Source organism: Chiloscyllium plagiosum, unplaced genomic scaffold, assembly GCF_037043375.1.
Source record: "Chiloscyllium plagiosum isolate Xiang-an unplaced genomic scaffold, Cpla_swu_hap1 HiC_scaffold_48, whole genome shotgun sequence".
NCBI lineage: Eukaryota > Metazoa > Chordata > Chondrichthyes > Orectolobiformes > Hemiscylliidae > Chiloscyllium > Chiloscyllium plagiosum.
The window spans coordinates 44,909,006-44,935,252 of NW_028270186.1; the positions used below are offsets into that span (position 1 = coordinate 44,909,006).

Consider the following 26,247-nt stretch of genomic DNA (forward strand, 5'->3'; position numbering starts at 1 on the left):
TCTTGCAGTGCTCTTGGATATATTTGGTCAGACCTAAGAGATGTATCTGACTTTGTGCATTCTAATATGTCCAACAGCACCTCTACTCTGATATGGACTGTTCCAAGATATCACAACTAATCTCCCAAAGGTCACAGGTCTTCATGTCTTTCTTCATGGTCAATACAGAGGGGAAATTGAAGACCTCACCCATCTCTTGAGGTTTTACACATGCATGGCTATTTTGGATTTTAAGGCGTCCTATTCTCTTTCCACTTGTTTTTTTTCTTTACTGTAGTGAATTTGGATTCACCCTAATCTTCTCAGCCAAGGCTATCTCATACCCCCTTTTCGCCCTGCTGATTTCCTTCCTCAGTAATCTCCTGTATCCCCTGTGTACCTCCATGGAATCCCTTGATCCCAGCTGGCTGTACTTAAGCGACGCCTCCTTTTTGCTGGTCAGAGCCTCAATATCTTTTGTTATCCAGGGTGTTCTCTTCCAACTTCACTTTCCCTTCACCCTCACAGGAACATGTAAACCTTGAACTCGAGCTATCTCACTTTTACAGCCCTCCCTCGTACCCGACATCATTTTACATGAAAACAAACTACTCCAATTAACCCCTGCAATCCCCTGTCTAATTCCAACAAAATATGCCTTGCCCATATTTAAAACTTGAATCTGTGGACCAATTCTGTCCCTCCCATAACTATTTTAAACTTAATATAACGTTAGTCACTTTTCCCAAAATACTTCCCCACTTTACCACCGTCACCTATCCATCCCTATTTCCCAACAGTAGGTCGAGTTTGTCCCTTCCCGTGAAGGACCCTTTATATACTGCTTGGGGAAACCTTCCTGAACAAACTTAAGAAATTACGTTCCATCGAAGTTCTTAACCATCTGGATGTCCCAGTCTATGTTAGGAAAATTTAAATCACTTATTATGACAATCCTAATGCTCCTGCTACTCTCACCAGTTTCCTTGCATATTTGTTTCTCCAAATCCCATTGATGATTTGGAGGCTTATAGTGCAACCACTATAACATCACCATTCCCCCTTACTTCCTTGCACCATTCACAAAATCTAAACGGATATTCTCTCAGTTATTTCATCTTCAAATACTTGTGTGATACTCGCCTTAATCAGACCTATTGGTATTTCAACTGTTTCCATTTACATCTCTCCCTTGCAATGATTTTCACATCTGCAGCAAAACTTGTCAAGGTACAGTGGAGATATGGAGCTCTAACTGGATGGGGGTTGCACATCCTGTTACTTCTTGCATGGGCTGCAAGTTTCCCCACATTGGGCAGTGATCTAACACAGTGTTACCGAAAAATGGAAGAGCCTGTGTTTATATATGAATGAACCAGTGCGGTTTGCACAGCTCCCCACGCTGGACATTTATCCCAGCATTATAGGTCAAGTATTGGTGTGGGCTGCACAGAGTTCCATTCTGGATATTGCATTCAGCAGTACGATAGCCATATCGACACAGTGCTTCATCCTGAATGTACAATGGACGGGCTGGTTATGTGAGTTTGATTGCGAATGTGAGAGATTTAAACATCTGACAATGCCTTTATTTTGTGTTTTCATTTTTGTCATTGGACCCTTCAAATCCTGACTCATCCTTAGACCCATCCCTCTGGATGAGTGATGGTGACTGTTGTTACAGCATCAGGGTCTGCAACATGACCAACAACTGGAGCAGAGGCTGCAGAGAGGACAGTCTCCATAAAATGGAATGAGGGAATCACCATCAGATCAGCCGTGGTTTTAGTGAATGGTAGGACAGGATTGAATGGACCACGAATGCAACTTATTCATGTATTTATGTTGTTCCAAGCAAACTCCCATTCTCTCCCAGTGTCCCCTACTGGTGGGAAGTGAGGCACCTCCTCCTGTTCCTGCTTAACTGGACCCTGGGGCCTCACTAGCCTACAGGTTCCCTGTGGCCCAGTTTCGAATGGTTATGTGACTGACTCCTGTTCCAGTGTCCCAGCCTCGAGCAGTTGAACGACTGCCTCCTGTTCCTGTGTCCCAGTCTCAAGCAGTTGAGTGCCTCCCTCCTGTTCCAATGTCCCAGCCTAGAGCAGTTGAGTGACTGCCTCCGGTTCCAGTGTCCCAGCCTTGAGCAGTTGAATGAATGCCTCCTGTTCCAGTGTCCCAGTCTCAAGGCGTTGGATGACTGCCTCCTGATCCAAGGTTTGCGTTAGTAGATGTCCTCCCCCTGTTCCTTCTGACAGGCTCCAATAGCTCTGTGCTTACCTGCTGCGCCTGGGGAATGGAATTGAGGGACAGAATGGCCTTTTCTCATTCCTTACAGCTTCTCTTAACTAAAAACCATTCTCCTGCTTCTGTAGATCACCATCAAAATTTGAATGATGCATTTCTGTATTTTACTCTCAGTAATTGAGCAAACAAGCCGACTGACAGAATTCAGAAGCTGAATAGCCTCCTGTGCCTGTGTTATACACTCAAGTGGCAATAGAGTCTCAGAGACGTACAGCACAGAAAAAGATCCTTCAGTCCGGTCGTCCACGCCGACCAAATATCCAAAATAAATCTCGTCCCCCTTGCTAGCACTTGGCCCATCTCCCTCTAAATACCTCCCATGCATGGATCCATCCAAATGCCTTTTAAATAGTGTAATTGTACCTGCCTCCACCACTGCTTTTGGCTGTTCAATCCATACACGCAACAGTCTCTGTGTGAAAATGTTGTCCCTCATGACCCTATTTAAATCTTTCCCCTCTCATCTAAAACCTTTGTCTTCTAATTTTGAACTCGCCTATGCTGGGAAAAGACGTTGACTGTTTACCTTATCTATGCCACTCATGATTTTATAATCCTCTTTAAGGTCACCCCTCAGCCTCAACACTTGGAAATAGCCCCAGCCTATTCAAACTCTCCCTGTAACTCTAACCCTCAAACACCTGTAACATTCTTATAAATCTCTTCTGTACCATTTCAAGTTTGACAACGTCTTTCCGACAGCAGGGAGACCAGAATTAAAGGCAGTATTACAAAAGTGGCCAAACCAATGTCCTGTACAGATGCAACATGTCGAGAAAATGTTTAGAGTCAAAGCACGTTCCAATAAAGGGCAGGTCACCAAGTGCCTTCTTCACTGCGCTGTCTACCTGTGCCGGCACTTTCAAGGAACGGAGAACCTGCACCACAAGGTGACACAGTAGCTCAGTGACTAGCATTGCTGCTTGAGAGCATAGCGATCTGGGTTTAATTCCATCCTTGAATGACTGCCTGTGTGGTGTTTACACATTCTCCCTGTGTCTGCATGAGTTTCCTCCGGATATTATGTTTTCCTCCGACAGTATAAAGATATACAGGTAAGGGTAGATTGGCCATGCTAAATTGCGTAAAGTAACCAGGGATGTGTAGGCGAGGTGGATTAACCATGGGAAATGCAGGCTCAGAAGGATAGGGTCGGGGTTTGTCCAGTGGGATACTGTTTAGAGGTTCGGTGTGGCCTCGATGGGCCGAATAGGCTGTTTCCTCACTGCAGGGTTTCAATAATTTCTATGGAGTTCTCCTTGATTGGAAGTTTTCGACAGCACCATATCTACATGTTTTGCCTTGGTTAGTCTTGCCAAAATGCAACACCTCACATTTAACTAAAACAAACTCCATCTGCCACTCCTCGGCTTACCTAAGCAAAGTCCCATTATAGTCTGAGATATTATTGTTCACTGTCGACTACACCAACAAATTTGGAATTATCTACAAACTTACTGACTATACTTTATATACTCAAATGCAAATGCTTTCTATAAGTGACAAAATGCAGTGGACCCACTGTTGATCTTTGCGGCACGCCACTGGTGACAGGTCTCCATGTTTAATGAACAAATATCCACTGTCATGCCCTGTCTCCAATATTAAAGAAAATTTTGGATCTAAATGGCGAGCTCTCCCTGGATCCCAGGCAGTCTAACCTTGCCAACCAGTCTACCATGTAGAACATTTTGGTTTTCTTACTGAATTCCATAAAAACAACATCCACTGTCATACCTTCATCAATCATCTTCATCACTTCCTCAAAAAAATCCACCGAGTCAGTGAGACGTGATCTCCAATGTACAAAGCTCTCTTCCATCCCTGTCTTTCCAAATGCATATCGATCCTTTTCCTCGAAATCCCCTCCAACTATTTAGTCACCATTGACGTCAGGCTCACCAGTCTATAGTTACCTGTTTTTCCCTTACGTAAATAATGACACTATGTTAGCAGCCTTCCTGTCTTTTGTCACATCACCTGTGGAAATCAATGTACAAATATATCAGCAAAATGCTGAGCAATCTATTTCCTAGCTTCCCACAAACTACTGGGATACAACTGATTAGGTCCCAGGGATTTGTTCACCTTTATGTGTTTCAAAGTGTCCAACACTTCCTTGTAATATAGGTACTTTTCAAGGTATCACTGTATATTTCTTCATTCTCTCGCTCTTGTAACCTCCTCCACATTAAATACTGAGGAGAAATACTTGTTTAGCATCCATCCAATCTGCTATGGTTCCACACATAAGTAGCCTTATTGACCTTTAAGGGGCCCTGTTCTCTCCCTAGTTAATCTTTTGCCAATAAAGGATTTGTAGAATTTCTTCAATCCCTCATTAACCCAATTTCTAAAGCCATCTCATGTCCACATTTTTCTGGCACGATTTCCCGGATGACAATAGACTTTCTGCCCTTATACTCCTCTCGTGATTCACTTGATCTCAGCTCTGTTTACCTGACATATGCCTCCTTCCTTACCTTGACCAGAGCATCAATATATCTAGCCATCCAGTACTCCCTGCACGCACCAGCCTTGCCCGTCTCACTAATAGGAACACGTTGGCTCTGGACTCTCTGAAACCACGTTTTGATGGCCTTGCATTTTCCAACTATCCCTTTACCTGTGAATAGGGTATCCCAATCAGCCTTTCATAGGGCTCGCCTAACATTTTCAAAATTGGCCTCATTCGAAGTTAGAACTGTAATGTTGACATCAGCTATTTCCTATTCCATAACTAATTTAAAACTAAGATTTATGCATAACAGACTTGAAAATTAAATCAACACTTCCTTCCCCTCCAATACGGCTCGAAAGTCTGAATAGGCTCCTCCTGTCCCTCTGTAATAGACGCAAGAGACTTAATGGCCTCCTCCAGTTCTTCTATAACACACTCGAGAGGCTGCATGGCCTCCTCCTGTCCCTGTGTAACAGATCCGAGACACAGCAACCCGTGGATTATGAGCAGCCTTTAAACTGTATCTGATGGAGATTCATCCCTTCTCAGATACAGAAACACAAACAACACAATGTACCAAAGGTGCCCTCTCAGTTACACTTTATGCAGCTGCAGCAACATATCTCTTTGTTTTGAATGATTCTGTTGAGAAAATATGCCAATATTCCAGCTTTCCACCTTTTCAAGTAGCAACAGGCTAATATGAGCTGAATGGTCTTCTCTTATCCCTCTGTAAGAGGCCCATAGGGAGAGAATTCCTTTGGCCTGTTCCTGAGCAGCAGTCCCAATGCCCTGTCTCAAGGTTATGAAAGGATTTGACAACAGGGCATTAAAACCAGGAGTGGCCACACACTGGTCAATACGTACCGTACTTTGTGTTCAGGAATCGAGAACATTGTCCACTCCCCTTTTTTGTGCAGCCGATCTGTTATTTTATAACTGCCTCCTTTCATAAACAGAGTGGAACATATATAGACACCTGCAGTGTTCTGTTAATACTCTCATATACAAGGAAAACAAGATATAAAATATTGAAAGATTTATGGCCCATCCCTCAGCAACCCTCATCCATTCCATCCAAAACCAGTAAATGAAAACTGATGTATTGAATTGGTTAACTGAGTCTATTTGTTCAGTGACTGCGATTAATGCCAATCGACATGGATTCTAATTATCCCAGTGGAGAGTTTCCATCTTTTAATGATAAATGGGCGCCGTTCAATGTGTAAACCCATAACATGAGCGGAGCATCACCGACAGCACTGACAGGGATCAGCAGATCCAGAGAGAGGGGGAGGAGAGAGCAGAACCTGGGAACATTAGACAGGAATATTCCAACAATAGACAGGAGCTTATCCGATTATGTTTGGTATCTTTCTGCATTTTAATGGTTGTCATTATCATCGCAGATCTATTACGCTCTTCTCATTATTCAATACTTTTATTATCCCTTCCTGGCTTTCGTTGGTGTTCCTGGTGAGTGTCACTTTCCAGATTTTGTTTTCTATAAACCAGTTATGACTGTATTATTGTTATTTCGTAGAGTCTACACTTCCTGCCACTATTATTGTTCCAATCCAATCCAATCTCTCAATCCAGATATTCAGTCTACAGACCACTGCTAACTGCATCAATTAAGTCGTTCAATTACTGTCTCCCTCTCTGCTCTGGCAGTGTTACTCACAGATCTCTATGTTGAACTATGCAGTTTCAGGTGAGAATCACAATGCATCGTATCATTGCCTTTGCTGTTAAGAGCATGGAGGTCACTGTTTACTGTTCTGGTTACAAACTCCACTTCCTTCCACTGTTTCCATCCCATCCCTGGCCAATATCTGCGGCTGAAGCAGACAAGTCACAACTGTGGGAGATCCCCTTGACAATGAGCTGATTCTTGCACCATTCCCTGACCGTTTCTAACTTGAAATACTCACCACTCCAGAACATATCTCACTGGTTTATTCCATCTGCTGTTTTAATCTTGAGCTATGAAGTACAGTCTTAATGAAGTCAATAATCTGCTGCTGGCGCTCCCAGCATCAAACCTGCCCAAGCAAATCTGATTCGAACTCACACCAAACTCCCATCCATCTGTCATTCATGTGAATGGCGATATATATTGCTGTTGTGTCTGGCAATGCCTTTATTTTAGCAATCTCAAACACTTTACCTCATCTGTCCATGAAACTTCCCTCGTTCTCTCTGTTGATTAACAAAAAGCCTGCCAGTTGTTCGTATTTAAAATTGTTTCCTCCATGTGCGTTCCTTCTCAAACAAAGAGTTTTGCATTCAACCACCCAATCACGCGCGCGCACACACACTCGCTCAGTCTCTGGTCTCTGATGAACACACACACACACACACACACACACAGCAAACCTTCCCATTGTAGGCAGTAATCTGATGCGAGTATAGATAGCATATGATAGTAAAGTTTGCAATATTCTCATGCTGGGCAGATAGTGTAGTTTACAGAGCAATACACTAGCATGGTCTGCACAGCTCTCCATCCTGGGCTGTCACCTTGTCCCAGTTTATGCTGTTTGTGGTGTTCTGTGAAGCAGATTGTGAATTTGATATAACAAACCATTTCAGCTGATCTGGCAATGCCTTTATTCAATGTTCTGATTCTTGTAAATTTAATCTCGAAGATCTCACTTCTCCTGTTAGTCCCACTGCCCTGTCTTTTTCCCCATTTTTCTACAACATCTTTTCAGTTAATTAACTGTCTGTTTCTGTCTTTAATGTGAATCTCTGTCCCTTAGTATCTTTCCCTGGCCTTGGGTTTTGGCTCCCTTGTGTATCGAATGCTGGAATTGTGTAGCTCAGAAATAATGAAATGGAGTGTGTCAAGCTGTTGTTCACTTCCTGGTATGTCCCATGTGATGGTCCATGGACACGTGTGTTTCAGATGTTATGAGAAACATCGTTGTAACATGGTCTGTACCTGTGGCTGTCCCTCTCAGGTGACCTTGCGATCAGTAACACGAGCAAGCCCACTGAGTAAAGGACCAGGCATCTAAATTGCCTGACAATGCTGTCACCTTTTTAATAAAAGGTTATTTTCTCCTTTTTTTAGTAAGAGGTCTTAAAGGCCAAACTTCCTACTGAAAACGGATCAAGTAAATAACTTACGGAGCTTTTAGGGTTTTTAAAATAAATAGTAATAACAATGGCCAGCTCGCACAGACCAGGCTTTCTCGTTTATTTTATTGTAGCTATAACAATCATCAGATGCTTGGAGTCCCAGAAGGGTTGTAAGTTTTAGTAAACTATCCCTAGCTGCTATTCTGTCTGGAATCTCACTTGATACTGTTTCCTCCTGGATTGGAGAACTGTATGCAACAATGCATGTCTGAATGTTCCTTTTTGCCAAAGGGTGTGTTTATGGGATGATGGTATATTGGGACAGTTCATTTGTAGAAGGTACTGTATCCATTATTCGGTTCAGATTTCCAATAGTTGAGTTATTCTAAATTCCTCTTCATTTTGTATGGATTGTCATTAGAGTGTTTAAATATATTGTGTTTTGCTTAATGGTGAGTGGTTTGAATTGTAGCATCACATCTGGAACACACACTTCATATCTACCTTAAAAATAAGGAAAGGTTGGCATCCAATCTACTTTCTTGAAATAGTTTGAAGAAGTCTGGTTCGTCTATAGCAAACTGGGGACTCTTGTCCGGTTCTAAATCGATAATTCCAAATTGGGTTTAGAATTTGCAAACACGCCATTCGACCCAACAAGTCCACACCAACCCTCCGAGGAGTTACCCACCCAGACGCATTCCTCTACCCTATTACTACACATTTACCCCGACGAAGGCAACGAACCCATACATCCCTGAAAACTATGAACAATTTATCATGGCCAATACACCTGATATGCACATCTTTGGGTTGTTGGAAGATACCAAATCATCCAGAATAAGCTCACGCAGACACTGCAGTAAAGTGCACCAGGAGGCTATTGGGTTCAAAGGTCACGTATGGTAGTTGTTAGTGTCTTTTGTTCCGGATGTTGAATTCATTTGGTTTAAACAGTGTTTTCTGCATAAAGATTCAGTCACTAAGAGTTCTCTGGGTGTGGAAAAGTGAAGTTGAGGGTTTTACAAAAGAGAATGAAGGCAAAGCTGTAGAAATTGGCAGACAAGCTGGAGTTGGGGTTGTGGTTAATTGTGAGAACATGAGAGATAATTACAGCTATAGCTCGGGAATTACATTTGGTGGAACCGCCATCAGACGCTTTCGAAATGGCTGGAATTCAATTTCAAATGTGGCACTTTGAACATGAGAAGGAATTGAAACAGTATGAATTATGATGAAAAGTAGAAATAAAAGAAAGGGAAATGAAGAAGAAAGAGAGAAAAGGACAGAAGAAAAACAGAGAGTTTCAACTTAAAAAGTTAGCAATTCGAGAAGAAAGTTGACACAGAGGGCGGAGATGAAGGTAGACGGTCGGCTGGATGAGGAGGATAGTGAGGTTGAACAACCCTATTGTAACCAATGGTCTAATGGGGTTCTGTTTCAATGCATCCAGGCATTATCTAAATTTGATGAGAAGGATGGGGAAGCCTTTTGAATTTCCTTTGAGAAAGTGGCGAAACAAATGCAGACACCAGTTACCATGTGGATTTAGTTGATCCAAACAAAGCTGATAGGTATTTGCATCCCTATCGGAGGCGGTGTCTGGGGAGTATGAGGAGGTGAAGAAAGCCATCTGAAGTACATATGAGCTTGGGTCAGAAGCCGACAGACAGAATTTCAGGAATCTAAAAAAGGGTCCCTGGATAAACGCACATTGAGTTTGAAAGGATCAAACAAAGTAATTTTGAATGATGGGGAAGGGTATTAAAAACTGAGCAAACCTATGGCACTCTTAAAGAGATTCTTATTTTGGAAAAGTTCAAAAATTCACTTCCTGCAGTCGTGAGAACTCGTGTGGAAGAGCAGAGAGATAACATTGCAAGAATAGAAGCTGAAATGGCTGATAATGATGATTGAGTTCAGAAATCAAAGTTTGGTTTCTGTGAGAGATGGAGAAGAATGTACGAGGTCTTCTTAAGGTTTACTGGCATAGGCCAGGAGAAGCAGGTAAAGAGATGAGAGCATGAAGAGTTGCAGAAGCATGTAATTATTTTATGCTGAGACATGAGGAGCTATGTCATTCAAAAGGACGATTGGAAAGATGAGAATTGTTCCATTATGTAACGTGTGGTTGGAGTGTCCAGTGGAAACATCAACAGATTTATTCCACAAAGGGGAAGGAGGCCTTGAGCTTGGTGTTGGCGTTACAGCATTTCAGATTTACATTGCCAATAACATACATGGGAAAAATATTTTTTCCTTGATCGCGACCCCTTAAAGTTTTTGGAGAAGTTTAGGGAGAAAAATCCCAGTCTGGTTCAATTGAGCTTATTATTGCTGCCATTCAGTTTGAAACTACACAGGTGAAAGGGCGAGAAAACTTAAGTTTTGACACTTTGTGGAGACTTGCATGAAGAAAGACAACGGCATTCTGTGGTAAGAGTAAAATGACAGAAATCGAAATAGTTGTGAACATTTGTATGCTCAGAGTCAATGTAATATGTATACATTTCAGTCCACTAATAGAGAAAGATTGGGAGGTCTAAAATGAATCCACTGTAGTATTTTGATGAATTATTATATTAAAGGTGGAGTTGTGAAGATACTATCACTGTAAAAAGGTGATTTTCTCTTTTTTTTGAAGAGAGGTTTTAAAGGCAGAGGTGCAGAACATCTGTCTGAAAACAGTTTAAATAAAAACCTGAGATTTTAAGTTTCATTAAAACGGTGGTAACAATGGAAGGGCAGTGGCCAGCTCTCCCAGACCAGGTTTCCTCATTTTGATTTTAGCTGCAGCATTCAAAAGCTGCTGGCGATCCCAAAAGGGTTGGAAGTTTTATTACAGGATACCCGGCTGCTTTTCTCTGAGATCTCTGTTGATGTTGTTTCCACCTGGAGTGGAAAACTGCTGGAAGGATCTGTATTTGAATATATCTTTGTGCCAAGTGGTGTAAACCAAAAAGGCTTGTATCTATTGTTTCTAGAGTGTGTGTTTCTATTGTTTCTGTAAGTATTCCAACATATAAATTATCCCAAAATATTCTTTTCTTTGATTGTATTTTAACTAAAGCATTTGAATAGATTATATTTTGCTTTATGTCGAGTGGTTTGACCAGCCACAACATACCTGTAAGGCACACTTCCCATCTATATTCAAAATAAGGAAAGGTTTGGTCTCAGCGGCCTTCTTAAAATACTTTGTGGGGATCTGGACTGGTCCACAACACTTGTAGCCGAGGGGTTTCTGATTGACTCCTGTAATTGAAAAGTTAATGAAGGGGCTGGGGATGGTTTGCTGGAGGTTGTGCTGTGAGCTGCCTCAGATATTCAGGGAGACCTGAGGATGTGGTAACCCAACTCTGGATGGAGCCTGGGGACTGTAGTTACAGCATCTGGGTCTGCAACATGAACAACAAATGGAGCAGAGGCTGCAGAGAGGGGAAGCTCTGAAACCACGCAGAGAGTGTGTGTAGGTAAAGGGATCTGCTGGATCCACCCCGGGTTTTCCAGGAACAGCTTCCCAAGCTTCACTTAAGCCTGGAGTAGAGTGTGAAGGGACACTGATTGAACAAGGAGCTGGTCACAGAACGGTGTCAACTCCTTCAACACGACCTGCAGCTTCACACCAGGAGGAGAATGGTGCTGCCAGTGGCTGTTAAGGTCACTGTTTCATTCAGCTTCTATGATCCAGAACTTTCCAGGCAGGACTAGGTGATATATCCATCATCTCCCAGTATCTCAACATCAATGTCACCATTCAGTAATGGAGGATATATATGGTGGATGAGGTGAATACATTGATTCCCCCACAGCAGGGAACTGCCGTGTGTATCCAGTATAATGGGATTCCCGATGATGTCCATTGCATCTGCAGAGTACCCATGTCAATGGGGACAGATAGAGGAACTGTATGAGCTCTCTCTCTCTCTCTATTCATGTTACAGTGTACCCATGCACGGTACATCGTTTTGGTGAATACCCACTGTCCTGGCAGCAGTTACGGCCTCTTCATTCAGAAGCAGTCAGCCATTCCCATCGTCATCGGGTCTCCACGTAGAAAGCAATGAATATATCTTGGAAAGATGCCGTCCTCTTGATGCACGTTTCAAAACACCATGCCCACCACCAACCAACCACATCAAAGTCTTCCATGTGTACGGAAAGCAATGGACCATCAAGGAGCAGACGACCAGGGATGGAGCAAAACCTCCCATGTCTGGACGGGTCTGAGTGAACGCCCCCGTAAACAGCATCATTAAGTCCTGTAATCCCTCTCCATTTCAGTAACGTACTGCCTTCTTGTAAATGAAATAACAGATTATAACATGTTAAATTTCACCTGCCAAACTATTATCTATTGCCTTTACCTCTCTGAATCTATTTGCAGACTCTCCACCCTCTCTTGATAATTTAATCTCTTGCTTATCACAGCGATATCACCAAACTCAGCATCTGTATATCTGTTCCATCCTCCTGATCATTGATATAGATTGTAAATCGTTGAGGGCCCTGCACTGGTCACTGTGTGACCTTACAGGTTACGTTCTCTCTAACTGATTGAGATTGATTTATCCTGAGTGCCTGCTTCCTGTATGATACCCCGTCCTCCCCCATTCCTGTGCAACACAGCCGAAGGGTTGAATAAGAACAGTGAGCACCTGTGAGGTATCCAACCCCTCAATGAGGCTGATGTCAACGCGGCCTCTGTTCCACTTTCCTGCCATCTCTCCATCCTAAAACTCTAGTCTCTTGTTGTAGATTGCACCACATGAAAAAAAATCCACTCCACATCTGCACATTCAATTGCTTTTAGCATTTTACAGACCTCAATGAAATCTCCTTTCATTCTTATAAACTCGAGAGTATAGGCCTAAACTGCTCAAATACTCTTCATAAAACAAACAATTCAAATATGGAATCACTCTAATGAAGTTCTACTGAATTGCCTCCAATGCAAATACCTCATTCTGCAGGACATCCAAACTGTACTCCAGTTGCATCCTCACATAGCTACACCAACACTCCCTACCTTTCTACTCTATCCTTTTATAAATAAACACTGAAATTATGCTTGCATTTCTCATTACTAGCGGTACCCGCAGACAGGTTTTCTGTGATATGCAAGCAGACACCGAGATCCCTCTGCACCTAAGCACTTTAAACTTTCTCTCCATTTAGATAATAGTTTGTCTTTCTAATATACTGGCCAACTTGAATGGCCCCATATTTATTCACTTTAATTTTCCTTGCCAAATGTTGGCCCATTCACCCAACCTATCCAAATAGTTTTAAAATCTCTTGCATCATCATTCCAAAGTAATTTCCCACCGATGTTAGTGCCATCTGAAAATGTGGCATAGTATTTTCTATCCCATCAACCCCGACTAGGGTAATACCATCGATTGCAAATGGTTGAGGCATGAGAACTGAAATCAATGGCACCCCACAAATTGCATTTGCCAAATGAAAATGACACATTTATTCCATCTGACTGCATTTATTTGGATAACCAATCCTCCATACAAGCTAATAAATTACTCCTAAACCCATGTTGTCTGATCTTACCACTTACTCTTTGGAGAAGCGACATATCCAATGCCTTCAGGAAGACCAGATATGTTCCATCTCCAGGATTCCCACTATCCATATTGTTTGTGACATCTTCAAATAACTCAAGCAAACAATTGAAACACGATTTAGCGTTCGTATAACCATGTTGACTCTGACGGATTGTGCTTTCAATTTGCAAATGTCCTGAATTATAGACTCTAACAATTTGCCTTAAATTGCAATAGTTTATTGTTACACTTTAGTCCCTAATGTATACCGTTATTATAAGTTCTTCCCTTTCAAAAGCCTTTACCTTTTCTTTGAATTCCTATTTAATGAGCAAACGTTTTTTTAAGAAATCTGCTCGAAATATTCGGTAAGAGCCATGTGTGGCTGAATGGACTCATCATCCTGCTGGTATACAAACTCGATAGGCTGACGTCTTTCTGGTGTTCCCATGTTGCCATCTCCAAGGCCAGAATGACCTCCTCCTGTTGATGCTTTAGAGGATTGGGAGACTATGGAATCTTCCTGTTGCTGTGTACCATTTTGAGAGGCTGACGGGTCTTCTCATAGTTCTCCATAACATGTGGATATACAGAATGGTCTCCTCATGTATGCCGGAGATGGGACCGAGGGATTGATTGGTCTTCTCTTGCACCCATACAACAGACACGTGTCTAAATTACCTCATCCTTTTTCATGAAAGAAGTCTCAGATAGTTTTTATCCTTATCCAATTCCCTTGCAATTGGCCTGGTGAGTCTGAATGGCCTCCTGTTATCCCAGTGTAACGATCTCCAGTCACTGTGTGACCTCTTCCAGTTCCTATATTACAGACTTGAGGAGGCTGAATGGACTGATCCTGTTGCTGTTTAACAGGATACTGATGCAGCATGGCCTACTGTTATAGGCTCGAGTGGCTGATTGGCCTCCTTCTGTAAATGTATATCAGACTTCAGGGGCTGAATAGCCTCATCCTGTTTTGGTGAAACAGGCTCGAAGGCCTGAATATCCTCCTGTTGTTCCTGTGTAACAGACTGGAGAACGGAATGGTTCCTCCACTATCTGTGTAGTTCGCTTCACTTGTTGACTCATTCTGTCATCTATGTTGAAATAAGATCGTCCTTAAGTTTTGTGAACTCCAATGTCTACTGGGTCAACCTGATCATACTTTCGTGATAAGCTAGCACCTTCATTGCAGGAATCATCTCTGAACTGCTTCCAATATAACAACATCCTTTCTTCATTGAAGAGATTAAATCTGTACACGCTACTCAAGATGTGATCTCGCGAAGACCCTGTAGAGCAGCAGCAACACTTTACCAGCCTGCTGTAAGGTTCCCACCCACGTTAGAGCAGTCTCAGCTCTCTGGGGGAAGATCATTGTCCTTCTCTACTCCACAGCATAACGGGAGATCTGGAGAAATTAAAGTTGGAGAAGATCATAAATGATGTGGTGAAATGGTCTCTGCCATTAATCTCCCCAGAGCCCACGTCGCTCAGATTCCACAGAATCTAGTAAGGTGGAGCGCAAAAACAGCAAGGAGGAGCAAACATTGATGGGGGTTACATATCAAAGTGAAAGCTGCAATACAACTGCTGGACATGTTATAAAACAGGAAATGATATATACACATTTGTGGGTACTGCAGTAATTATTTACTGTTTGTGTTATATCTAAACTGTGTTAACCCAATTGAATGCTAATGCTGGGAAAAATGGAATTCATGACTACGTGTCAGATGGTTTACATGAATATTATGTCGAGCATTGAGCTGGAGATCCGGTTATTTAGGAATTGGTGTTAAGTGATCAGAACAGCTAATTGAAAGTTTTGCAGGAAAGGACCTTTTGGGAACAGTGCCCACAATGTATTGGTTTTCTTTTATGCTGTTTGAGTGCACGACAATGTTTGTTTTATTTGAAGAAACCGTTAGAAATCTGAGTCATTCAAGACATGAAAGTGTGAGGAGGAAGTGGGGATTACAGATGCTGGAGATGAGAGTCGAAAAGTGTGGTGCTGGAAAAGCACAGTCAGGCAGCAGACTAAGAGCAGATAAATCAATGTTTCGGGCATACGCCCTTCATCAGGAATGAAGCTTATGGGCCAAGGGGGCTGAGAGATAAATGAGAAGGGGGTGAGGCGGGGGGAGGTAACTGGGATTTCGATAGGTAGATGAAGGTGGGATGAAAGTGATAGGTGATTAAGGGAGACAGAACGCCTCATCTGCTGCATCCATTAAACCCAATGTGGTCTTCTCTACATTGTGGCGAGGCATTGAGGTCAACTTTTGTGGATCATTTCAGCGAACATCTCTGGGACAGCCACACTAAACAACTCCATCGCCTTTTGGCTGAGCACTTTAACTCCCATTCCCACTCTGCCAAGGACTTGAGGATCCCGAGCCTGCTCCATCGCCAAACCCGAGCCACCAGAGGCCTGGAGGAAGAAAGCCTCCTATTCTGCCTTTGGACCCTCCAACCACAGGGATTCATAGTGGATTTCCCCATTTCCCAATTTCCCCTAATCCCACCTGATCCCACTCCAACCTTCCAAGACTGCATCGTCCTTTTAAATGTTCCTATGTGTCCACCTTCCTTCCAATCAATCTGGGCCACCCTCCTCTCCGACTATCACTTTCAACCACACCTTCATCTACCTATTGGATGAAAGGAGGCAGCTTAGAAAAATGCCAAGTGTTGCAGTAAGCCAGTGGATTCAGAGAAATGTAGGACCCAGCAAAGGATGACCAAGAAACTGAGAAGAAAATCAAAAAGAGAAAAAGCGTGCAAATGAAAGAAAAACATAAACACTGCTAAAAAGCGTCTATCAATGTATGAAAAAAAAAATAAAAACGAGATCAAATGTGGAACAGTTGGTGTGCGTTCACGATAATTTATTACAGAGAACAGAGAAATCGCAGGTAAAAGAAACAGTTTCTTTGTGTCTATCTTCATGGAAGAATGTCCAGAACTTCGTCCAGAAATACCAAGTGACCATGGGACTTCTGTAAGTAAAGTCTAAGGTCATTCTTATCAGTGTTGAGGTCATCTTTGAAAAAAAAGCTGTATTGAGTATTTATAAATCTGACAGACTAGATGTACTGCATACAAGAATTTCAGTGGAAGCAGCAATAGTCATATTGATTGCATTGCGGATTTTCCCTTTTTTTTTCCGACACATTCCCGAAATCTGGATAAGGCAAAGGTTATAAATATTATCCAACAGTTTATGAAAGGATGAAGATGGAGAATGGTGAACTGAAAACCAGTTATCTTGTCATCCGCAGTCAGGTATCTGTTGGACTCGATAACAAAGAACATGCTACTAGATAGTTAGAAGGTAATAACATAACTGGGGAGTGTGATAATGTACCGATGAAAGGAAAACCAGGAGTGGCAAACATTTTTGGAATGGTTTGAAGATGATTCTTGGCGACTTAGGCAATGAAGAACCAATGGATAACGTGGAGCTGGATATTTAGGAGCTTTTTTTTAAGAACTCACAGTGTAAGCTCAGAAAAATGTTAAAGTGAGAAGTAGTGGGAAGAACATATGCAAATGGAAAGTAAAAAATAGGTTTACATTCTTGTGAATGTAATTGGAATATAGAGGATGCAGTGAACCAGTTGTATCAAGTGTTGGTGAGAATGAACTTAGACTATTGTGTATCGTTCGGAGTCCCAATCTCAGAAAGAATACACTGACGATAAAATAACTGCAAAAGGTATCATCCAGATTAATCCCTAAATTGGCAAGATGTTCTGATGTGGAAACTCAGCCTGTGTTCTCGAGTTTCAAAACATGAGAGGTGATTGCAGTGAAACTTAGAAACATAGCGGGGACTGAATAACAGAGGGACATGGAGAAGTACAAGTAGGCGAGATCAGGATGAATCCCACGATATTCTACACGGACAAGTAGGACAGAATAATCAGCAAACAGTTAGGGTCCATTAGAAACCAAAGGGGCAATCTGTGTGTCAAGCTGGAGAACATTGATGGTTTGTTACATGAGACCTTCCCGTCTATTTTACTTGGGAGAAGGAGGAAGCAGGTACAGAATTCAAGAAGATGGACTAGGAAGCTCTTGAACAGATTGATGTAAAATACGAGCAGGGATTTGAGGTTTTGTTCTGTATAAATTTGGACCACTCTCCATGTCTGAATGAGTTGTATCACAGTCGACTGTTGGGGTCAAGGGACGAAAGACCCTGACTGAATATTTTAATTAGAATCTGACCATGAGGGACGTGCCAGAGGACTGGAGAACTGCTAATACGATTCCACTTCACAGTAATGTCGGGAGAGATAGACCGGGTGACTACAGACGAGCGAGTATTCGATCACTGTTAAGGAAAATACTGGAGAAAAGAGGGGAGGAGAAAATTGAACTCCAATCAGAGTCGCAAGGTTATTTCAGGAATAATCATCATGACTTTATCAGAAGGACGTCCCATCCAATGGGTTTGATTGCATTAGTTTGAGGTGGTCACTTGTTTTGTTTTGTAGGAAGGCCTTTGAACAAAATTCCACCTGGAAAACTGAAAAATAAAGTAAAACCTCACAATATGAAGGATAACTTGACAAGTTACAACGAAAATTGTCTTAGTGGCAGGACGCAGAGTGTGGTGAGAGAAGGCTGTTTGTGTGACTGTAGATCAGTGTCCCCTGGTGTACCACAAGGATCAGTGTTGTGTCCCTTATTGCTTGTGTTATTCATAAAAAAAAGATGTGAATGTGGACGGGGCGAGCTGGCGAGTGGGAGAGGTGTGATAAGTACGTGTATTTTTTACATAAAGATTGGCTGGGTGGTTAGCAGTGAGGAGGAAAGCCTTAAGTTACAGGAAGATGCAGATGGAATGGTCAGATGGGCAGATCAATGGTAGATAGAATGTAATCCTGATATATATGAGGTGATGCACTTTGGGAGAAGGAACCAGGCAGGAGGGGACTCAATGAATGGTAGCACACTGGTAACCTCAGAGTGTGCTTCTCCACACATCCCTGAACGTGGCTGGACAGGGTAATGGGCTAGTTAAGAATTAGACCTTGGGTGTTGTGTTTCCTAATCGGACGTAGATTATAAGTGCTATACAGGACTTTGTTTAGTTCATGATGGAGTACTGTATGTATTTCTGGGAGCCACATTACAGGATGGATGTGATTGTACTGGAGAGGTTGCAGAGTAGATTTACCAGGATGTCCCCTAGGATGGTACATATCAGCTATGGAGAGAGGCTGGCTAATCTCGGGTTGTTTACTTTGGAGCAGAGAAGGCTCGGGGGGATGTGATTCAGGAGGATAAGATTATGAGCGATACAGACAGGTTGGATAGGCAGCAGATGTTCATTTTAGTCAGAGGGTCAAGAACAAGCGAGCACACTTTTAAAGTGAAACGTTTGAGGTTCAGAGAGGATTTAAACATTTTCTTTTCAGCAAGAGGGAATTGTGTTCTGGGATTACTTCCTGAGAGGGAATTCATCATCGGTTACCTCACAATCATTAAAAGGTACTTGGACGAGCACGTGGAAGTGTCATAACATTCCAGGCTATGGGCCTGCTGTAGGAAAGTCGAACTAATATAGATCGTGCTGTACTTCTGTGGGCACAGAGTCTATGCCCCTGTGAGTGTATGGTGTGGAAGGTCAATTATCAAGGCAAGAATTGATGAGCTTCTAAAGAGTATATTCACAAGGGTTATAAGAGTGAACTGTAATAACTTGTTAAATCATGACAATGTGAGAAATATGAGAAAACAAGTGCAGTTTCCTTACAGTTTGAGACAAGAGAATGGAGAATGGGGAACAGGGAAATGGCAGTACTATGAAGCCACTACTTCCGTTCTGTCTTCACAGAAATCTCAAACAATACAAGGAAAACCAAGTCTGGTGTGGGAAAATTGTAGAGTACGTGCAACATAGAACATAGTAAGTAAATGGTTTAGGAGAAATTATTGGGGCTGAAAGTCATGGTCATAAACAACACTAACATAATTTTTGAAATGGGAATTATGTTTGAGAAACAGACTGGGAGACAAATGAAAGAGAAGCAATGGATGTTAAACATTTTGATTTTTAGAAAAGTTTTGGTAAAGCTCCAAGCCCAGTTTGCAAAATCAAATCTTAGTGGATTGGGGCTAGTGTATGGGCATGTTTCTAGAATGGGACAGCTGGCAGGAAACAGTGAATAGAAATAAACAGACTCGTCAAGCTACAGCCTGACATTGTCTGTAAGGTATGATTCTGTAAGGTATAAGTCCTTCCACATCTAGTCAAGAAACGTTGGGGACAATTAAACAATTCACTGTAGGAAGAGATTCCACAAATAACCCCTTCCTCCATGTTGGAAGAGCCCAGCACTTTAGTGTATAAGATAAGGCTGATTTATTCGCAACAATCTTCAGTCAGCAGTACTGAGTGGATGATCTATTTCAGACGATGTCCCAGACTCCCATCACCTTCCCCGGATATCTCCTGTCTCATCAGCAGGACGGATACAGCAGAAGTGGCGCCAGTTGAAAGGGAATTGCTCTTGGAGTCCTCAACAGTGACTCCGTATCCCATGAAGTCTAATGGCATTAGTTTACACATGGGAAAGGAAACGTCCTGCTGATTAGCATGTACCAGCCTTTTTCAACTGATGAATCAGAACTCCTCCATGTTGATCAACACTTGGAGGAAGCACTGAGGGTAGCACGGGTGTAAGATGTACTCTGTCTGCAATTTTCTAAATGCCTGCATTTTTAATATGTACAATGTCGGACCATCTCATTGGTCCAACTTCCGAAAACCAATACGTTCAAACTTAATTTATTTTTAGTATCCTGTGGCATAATTTAAACAGATTGGTAAAATTAGAATTGTTGTCCAAGGACCAACCATCTCAGGGATCTATTTCACACCCAAATGTGACATATTTTCAGTTGTCCTTCACACTCTGGGTCTGCCATCCTCTCATATCACAGGTGCTTGGAAGCTCTCAGTTCAGAACAGCTTTCCCTCTCTATTAAAAGTACATACACACTTTCAACTTAATGACATTAATACCCTGATGTCAATACAGAAACTTGGAGCCAATCTGGAATTCTCTTCTCTATGGTTTGTCAATATTTCATTCACTCCGTCTGGTTTGTGTCAGGATATTTGTTGCTCCAATGACAGCATGTCATTATTCGATTGTGTCCGTGGGAATATAGCGGTACTTCACTTGCTCACACTAGTGAGTGTTGCAGAATTTCAGTTGTTGTATGGGAACTGTGACGCTATAACAATCTCAATGTTTGTAGATGGCATCAAACCTGGAAGAATTGTAAAGTCTATGGAGGACAGTGTGGAGCTCTAACAGTACAATCACACGTTGATGTAGTGTTCAGGTGTATGGCAGCTGGGGATCAATGCAGAGCAGTGTGAGGTGATGCACTTTGGTAGGAAAGACAATATAAAACAGGCCGTACCGTTAAATAAGTGGTGCAGGAGCAGAGAGCGCTGGGTGTATATGAGCATAGATTTTTGAAGATGTCAGGACAAGTGGGGAGAGCAGTAACTATCACAGATTAGTTTCAGTATCTGAGCTGTTTACAGGGGGAGGTGTAGGAGGGAGTCTCGGTGCTCCCTTCATGGGAGGTGGTGGTGACGATGTGTTGTGAGCCCACCCGCCTGCCCACCGAGACCGTGGGAATTACATTTGTTCCAGCTCGGCGCAAAAGGGAGATGGCATCAGGGCCACGGCTTCTAAGTTGTGCCGGGGGGAAACCGAGCTGTCAATGGGTTGAAAGTGAGAATTGCCCTTCACTGAACATTGTTCCTTACTCGGTCGGTGGGACGTGGATGTTTCAGAATCTCCACACGAGGTGTCCCTGTCCTCTCCGGCTCGTACCAGGGTCCTCCCCACATGGCAGGGGGAGGGGGTGAGGGAACGGATATCGGGCACTCCACCACCCGGCTTGGCCCTTTCTTTCCTATTCCAGGCTGTTTCTCCTGGAATGGGAGAAAGGGAGGGCTGGAGTGAGAGTGGGAGTGGGTGGCCCTGCTGTTAGTGCTGGTGTAGGTGGGGGACGGTGTCATGGTGAGGTGTCCGGAGGGAGTCAGTCCCACAGTGTTGGATGCATGCAGCATTATTTGTGTAGGGGGGTGGGGTAAAGTGGAGGGAAGGGAGGGGCGAAGGTGCCACATGCAGCAGTGAGAGTGGTGGAGCATGAGCCTTGTTCGGGGGTTGGTGCTATAACAGATATACAGTGAGTGTGAGAGAGCAGAGAGAATATGGTGACCCTTATCCTGAAAGAGCGGGGAAGGTTATTGAAGCTTGTCATGTATTGCTGGGCATTTCGTCAGACCACAGATACTGCACTAAGGTAGATGGTGAACTCAGACAATGCCTGGTGGGTCTGGTGGTGTGGCCTCCTCTGAAAAGACAATGGTCTCATTCTATACTAGCTCATCCACCAGCACCTCCGTGACCCTGTCGACAAACCGCAGTGTAATTGCCCATGATCTGCCATGCTCGAGGTAAACTGTGCAGGGCAGATCCGAACTGAGAAAGCTCAACCGTGTGCCCATTGGCCTTTTAAATGTGGCACCAGTGCCAGGGGTCGCAGAATACCCAGGGGCATCCGGGGGATGGTGAGTACCACCCGCCATGATGGGTGGGAGAATCGGGCTGATATTGAATGAGAGAGACATCATGGGCTGGGCTGGGTAGTTAATGAGGTGAGTCCGATACGATAGCACCAGGAAACTATTTCAGCCTCGTGCGGACGATCCCTCTGTCACACTCAAGGAAAATCAAACAATGAAAAATTATTGTTAGAATCTGCCCAATAAGTCATAGATTGGGTTGAAAGCAATTCCAGTAACAAAGATGCAGAACAAATGCTCATCTGGCCTCACACCAATATCCTTTTTTTCCATCTTTCCTGGGAAGACAGATTCATGTTACAGGATGTTATCGAAGTGTCAACATATCAGCATTCTGAAACCTGGGAACACATCCTTCCATGACAATGTATCTCAGTCTCCCCCTCTGTGTCTATATCCAAAACCACTCCCATGTGGTGGTATTTAAACTGATTCCCCCGCCATTTCGCTCTGGCAGTGATGTTGACACCCACAACACCCCCTTGTCATGGTACAATGGAGATATTGAGCTGGAAATGGGTGGGATGTCCACATCCTGTCACTTCCAGCACGTGCTGCAAGTTTCCCCACACTGTGCAGGGATCTAACACAGTGTTACTGAGGAATGCAGTGGGTTGGTGTACACAGTCCTACATGCTGGGAGGGTATCTGCTCGTGGTTTACAGATCAATGCACTGGGGTGGTGTATACAGTCCCACATGCTGGGAGGGTAACTGCTCCTGGTTTACAGATCAATGCACTGGGGTAGGGTACACAGTCCTAAATGCTGGGAAGTTAACTGCTCCTGGTTTACAGATCAATGCACTGGGGTGGTGTACACAGTCCTACATGTTGGGAGGGTAACTGCTCCTGGTTTACAGATTAATTCACGAGTGATCACTGCACAGGTCGCTGTGCTGGTCAGACTATCTGATTGAGGTTTATGGATAATGCAATGATGTGATTTGTGTAGCCCCTGATGCTGGATGGATATTTGTTTCAGGTTCACACATTAGTGCCCTGCTGTGGTCTTCACAGCTCCCCGTGCTGGACAGATATGTAGCCGGTGCACAGTACATCATGTTGGTGGGGTGTATAGAGCGGAAAGGTGATGGACAGTTGGAGGAGATCCTGGAACGTTCTGTCTCCAACATTCTATAACTGACATTCCCAAGAACGTTCTGTCTCCAACATTCTATAACTGACATTCCCCGGAACGTTCTGTCCCCAACATTCCAAAACTGACATTTTTGTCAATATTTCAGAACTTCCCATTTGTTACTCCAGCTCCAATTATTTTAATAAATCCCTGAATACAAGGACACATTTGAAAATCTCACTGGGTCCCTGATCAAACGGGTCCCTTTGCCTCCAGGCTGATGGATAATAGCTATGTTTTCCTTCCTCACAGTTAACGTAGTGACCATCTACGTCCTGCTTTATAAAGATTGTGGATTGTCTCCATGTGTCAGACGTTACCTGGGGGCCATGGCAGCGGCAGATCTCCTGGTCATTATCCTCGACCTGATACTGAGACACATTCCCATTGTTTATCGGGAACCGTTTTATTTCCTGAGGGACTCTGTCCCCGTTTGTAATATCCACGCCGTCCTGCTTTATGCAGCCACTGACTGCTCTGTCTGGTTCACCGTCACTTTCACCTTTGATCGGTTTGTGGCCATTTGTTGCCAGAAGCTGAAAACTAAATATTGCAGTGAGAAAACGGCGGCTGTGGTTCTGGGAGCAGTGACTGTGTTGAGCTGTTTAAAGAACATTTCCTGGTATTTTATGCTCACGGCTCGGTATTACCTGGTGAACGACCCCTGGTTTTGTGATGTAACAGACGCTGTTCGATTCTCCAGTGTCTGGGTCACAATCGAGTTCCTCCACCACATTCTAACCCCATGTGTCCCATTTCTCCTGGTTCTCCTGCTCAATGTTCTCACCGTCAGACACATTGTAGTGACCAGCAGAGCCCGCAGGAGGCTCCGCGCTCACACCAATGGGGACGCTCAGTCTGACACTGAAATGAGAAACCGAAAAATATCCATCATTTTACTGTTTGTGATCTCGGCCAATTTCATCCTGTTATGGTCAACGTTAATGCTGTATTCTATATGGAGGCGAATGTATTGGATTGTGGATACCCCTCTGTCTCTCCATGACTTTGTGGGGGAATTGGGCTTCATGCTGCAGCTCCTCAGTTGCTGCACAAACACCGCGATTTATGCCGTGACCCAGACTAAGTTCAGGCAGCAGCTGAAGAATGTGCTGAAATATCCCTTCACCCAGATCCATCCATCAATCAAATTCCCTCATTAATCAATCCATCCGGGATTTTCTCATTTCAGTTCAGTGTTTCAGCGATGGGGCAGCCTGTCGCTATGGTAACAGACTGAGGGTAGCGCTGGGTTGTCCATCCTTATCCCACAGGGGGGTTACAGGGAAACATTTCAATGTTTCTCACAACTCAGGGGCCAGTGAGAAAAGGCACCATCCCACTGACTGTATCCATCACTTCCATTTGTAACCAATAAAAATGTTGATTAAAGCGTGCCGAGCAGCAGAATGACTGATGTTGTTGGGTGTCTTTGTGTTGGAGAAGCAGAGCTGGTGAGAGACAGACTCAGCTCCAAGTCCTGGTCCTCAGGGAAGTGGAGGGCACCGCGCCCTGAGCTCAGGAGCTGGGTTTAACTCCCTCTGTCCCCTCCCCCACTCCAACCTGGCCTCCCCATTTCCTCTCCCCGATTCTTCCTCCTCAATTCTCTCCCTCTCTCTCTTTCTGCACACTGTCTCTCTCTCACCTCCTGTCCCTTTCACTCTCTCTGGTCCCCTCTCAGACCCCTCCCCCCCAACCCCGGATTCTCCACCTGCCTCCACTATTCTTTCTGCCTCACTCTCCCTCTCTCTCTCTCACACCCCCAACATGAGTTTCTCCACCTGCCTCCATTCTTCTCTCTCCCCCTCACCCTCACTCTCTCTCTACTGCCATCTCTGTCTCCCTCCCACAATTCCGTCTCTACCCCAATTTCCCCACTTCCCACATCTCTCGATCATCTCACCCCCACCCCCCACACGCAGCCTCACCACCAGCCCCCAGTCTCTAGGTTAGAGGGAGAGTGAAGGACCAGGGAGACAGAGTGTGTCAGAGAGAGAGGAAAGGCAGGACAGGAGGGAGAGAGATTGAGTCGGAGAGAAACGGAGGGAGGTGGGGAGAGAGAGAGACACCGAGGGAGGGGGATCGAGAGTGGGAGAAGATGGAGAGAGAGCGAAGGAGCAGGGAGAGACAGAGGGAGAGAGAGAGGGAAGGGAGAGATAAGGTGAGGGAGGGAGAGAGAGAAATAGGGGAGGACATAATGAGAGAGGGGTCAGAGAGAGGGGGGACAGAGAGAGGGGGACAGAGAGAGGGGGACAGAAAAGGGGAGAGATAGAGAGTGCGACAGAGAGAGGGGCACAGAGAGTGGGGTACAGAGTGGGGGGGAGAGAGGGGGTCAGAGAGAGGGGGACAGAGAGTGGGGGATGGAGAGAGTGGGGGACAGAGAGGGAGGGGGGACAGAGAGAGAGGGGGCAGAGAGAGAGGGAGCAGGGAGAGGGCGACAGAGGGGGGCAGAGAGCGGGGGAGAGATCGACGGGACAGAGAGAGGGGGACAGAGAGAGTGGGGGAGAGAGAGAGAGAGGGGACAGACAGAAGGGGGGACAGAGAGATGGTGACAGAGAGATGGTGACAGAGAGAAGGGGACAGAGAGAGGGGTACAGAGTGGGAGAGAGAGGGGTTAAGAGAGAGGGGGACAGAGAGTTGGGGGATGGAGAGAGTGGGGGACAGAGAGAGGGGTACAGAGAGAGGGGACAGAGAGAGGGCGACAGAGTGGGGTTCAGACAGCGGGGGGAGAGAGAGGGGACAGAGAGAGGGGGACAGAGAGAGAGGGGGAGATAGAGGGGGCAGAGAGAGGGGGACAGAGAGAGGGGGACAGAGAGAGGGGAAGATAGAGGGGACAGAGAGAGGGGGACAGAGAGTGGGGGACAGAGAGGGTACAGAGTGGGGGGGAGAGAGGGGTCAGAGAGATGGGGACAGAGAGTGTGGGGATGGAGAGACTGGGGGACAGAGAGAGTGGGGGACAGAGAGAGGGGGACAGAGATTGGGGGCAGAGAGAGGGCGACAGAGTGGGGGTCAGACAGCGGGGGGGAGAGAGAGGGGACAGAGAGAGGGGGACAGAGAGAGAGGGGGAGATAGAGGGGACAGAGAGAGGGGG

The 26,247-nt window shown here is 44.4% G+C and overlaps 1 protein-coding gene across 1 annotated transcript in view; it reads left to right on the forward strand.

Moving 5' to 3' along the window:
• The window catches only part of LOC148135899 (putative G protein-coupled receptor 139), a 58,817-nt gene extending 34,498 nt beyond the window's left edge, over positions 1-24,319 (forward strand). Inside the window, exon 2 of the mRNA XM_087984432.1 lies at positions 23,406-24,319. Within this exon, the coding sequence (XP_087840558.1) occupies positions 23,406-24,319 (914 nt within the window). The remainder of the gene's footprint in view (positions 1-23,405) is intronic.
• The last annotated feature ends 1,928 nt before the right edge of the window (positions 24,320-26,247 follow it).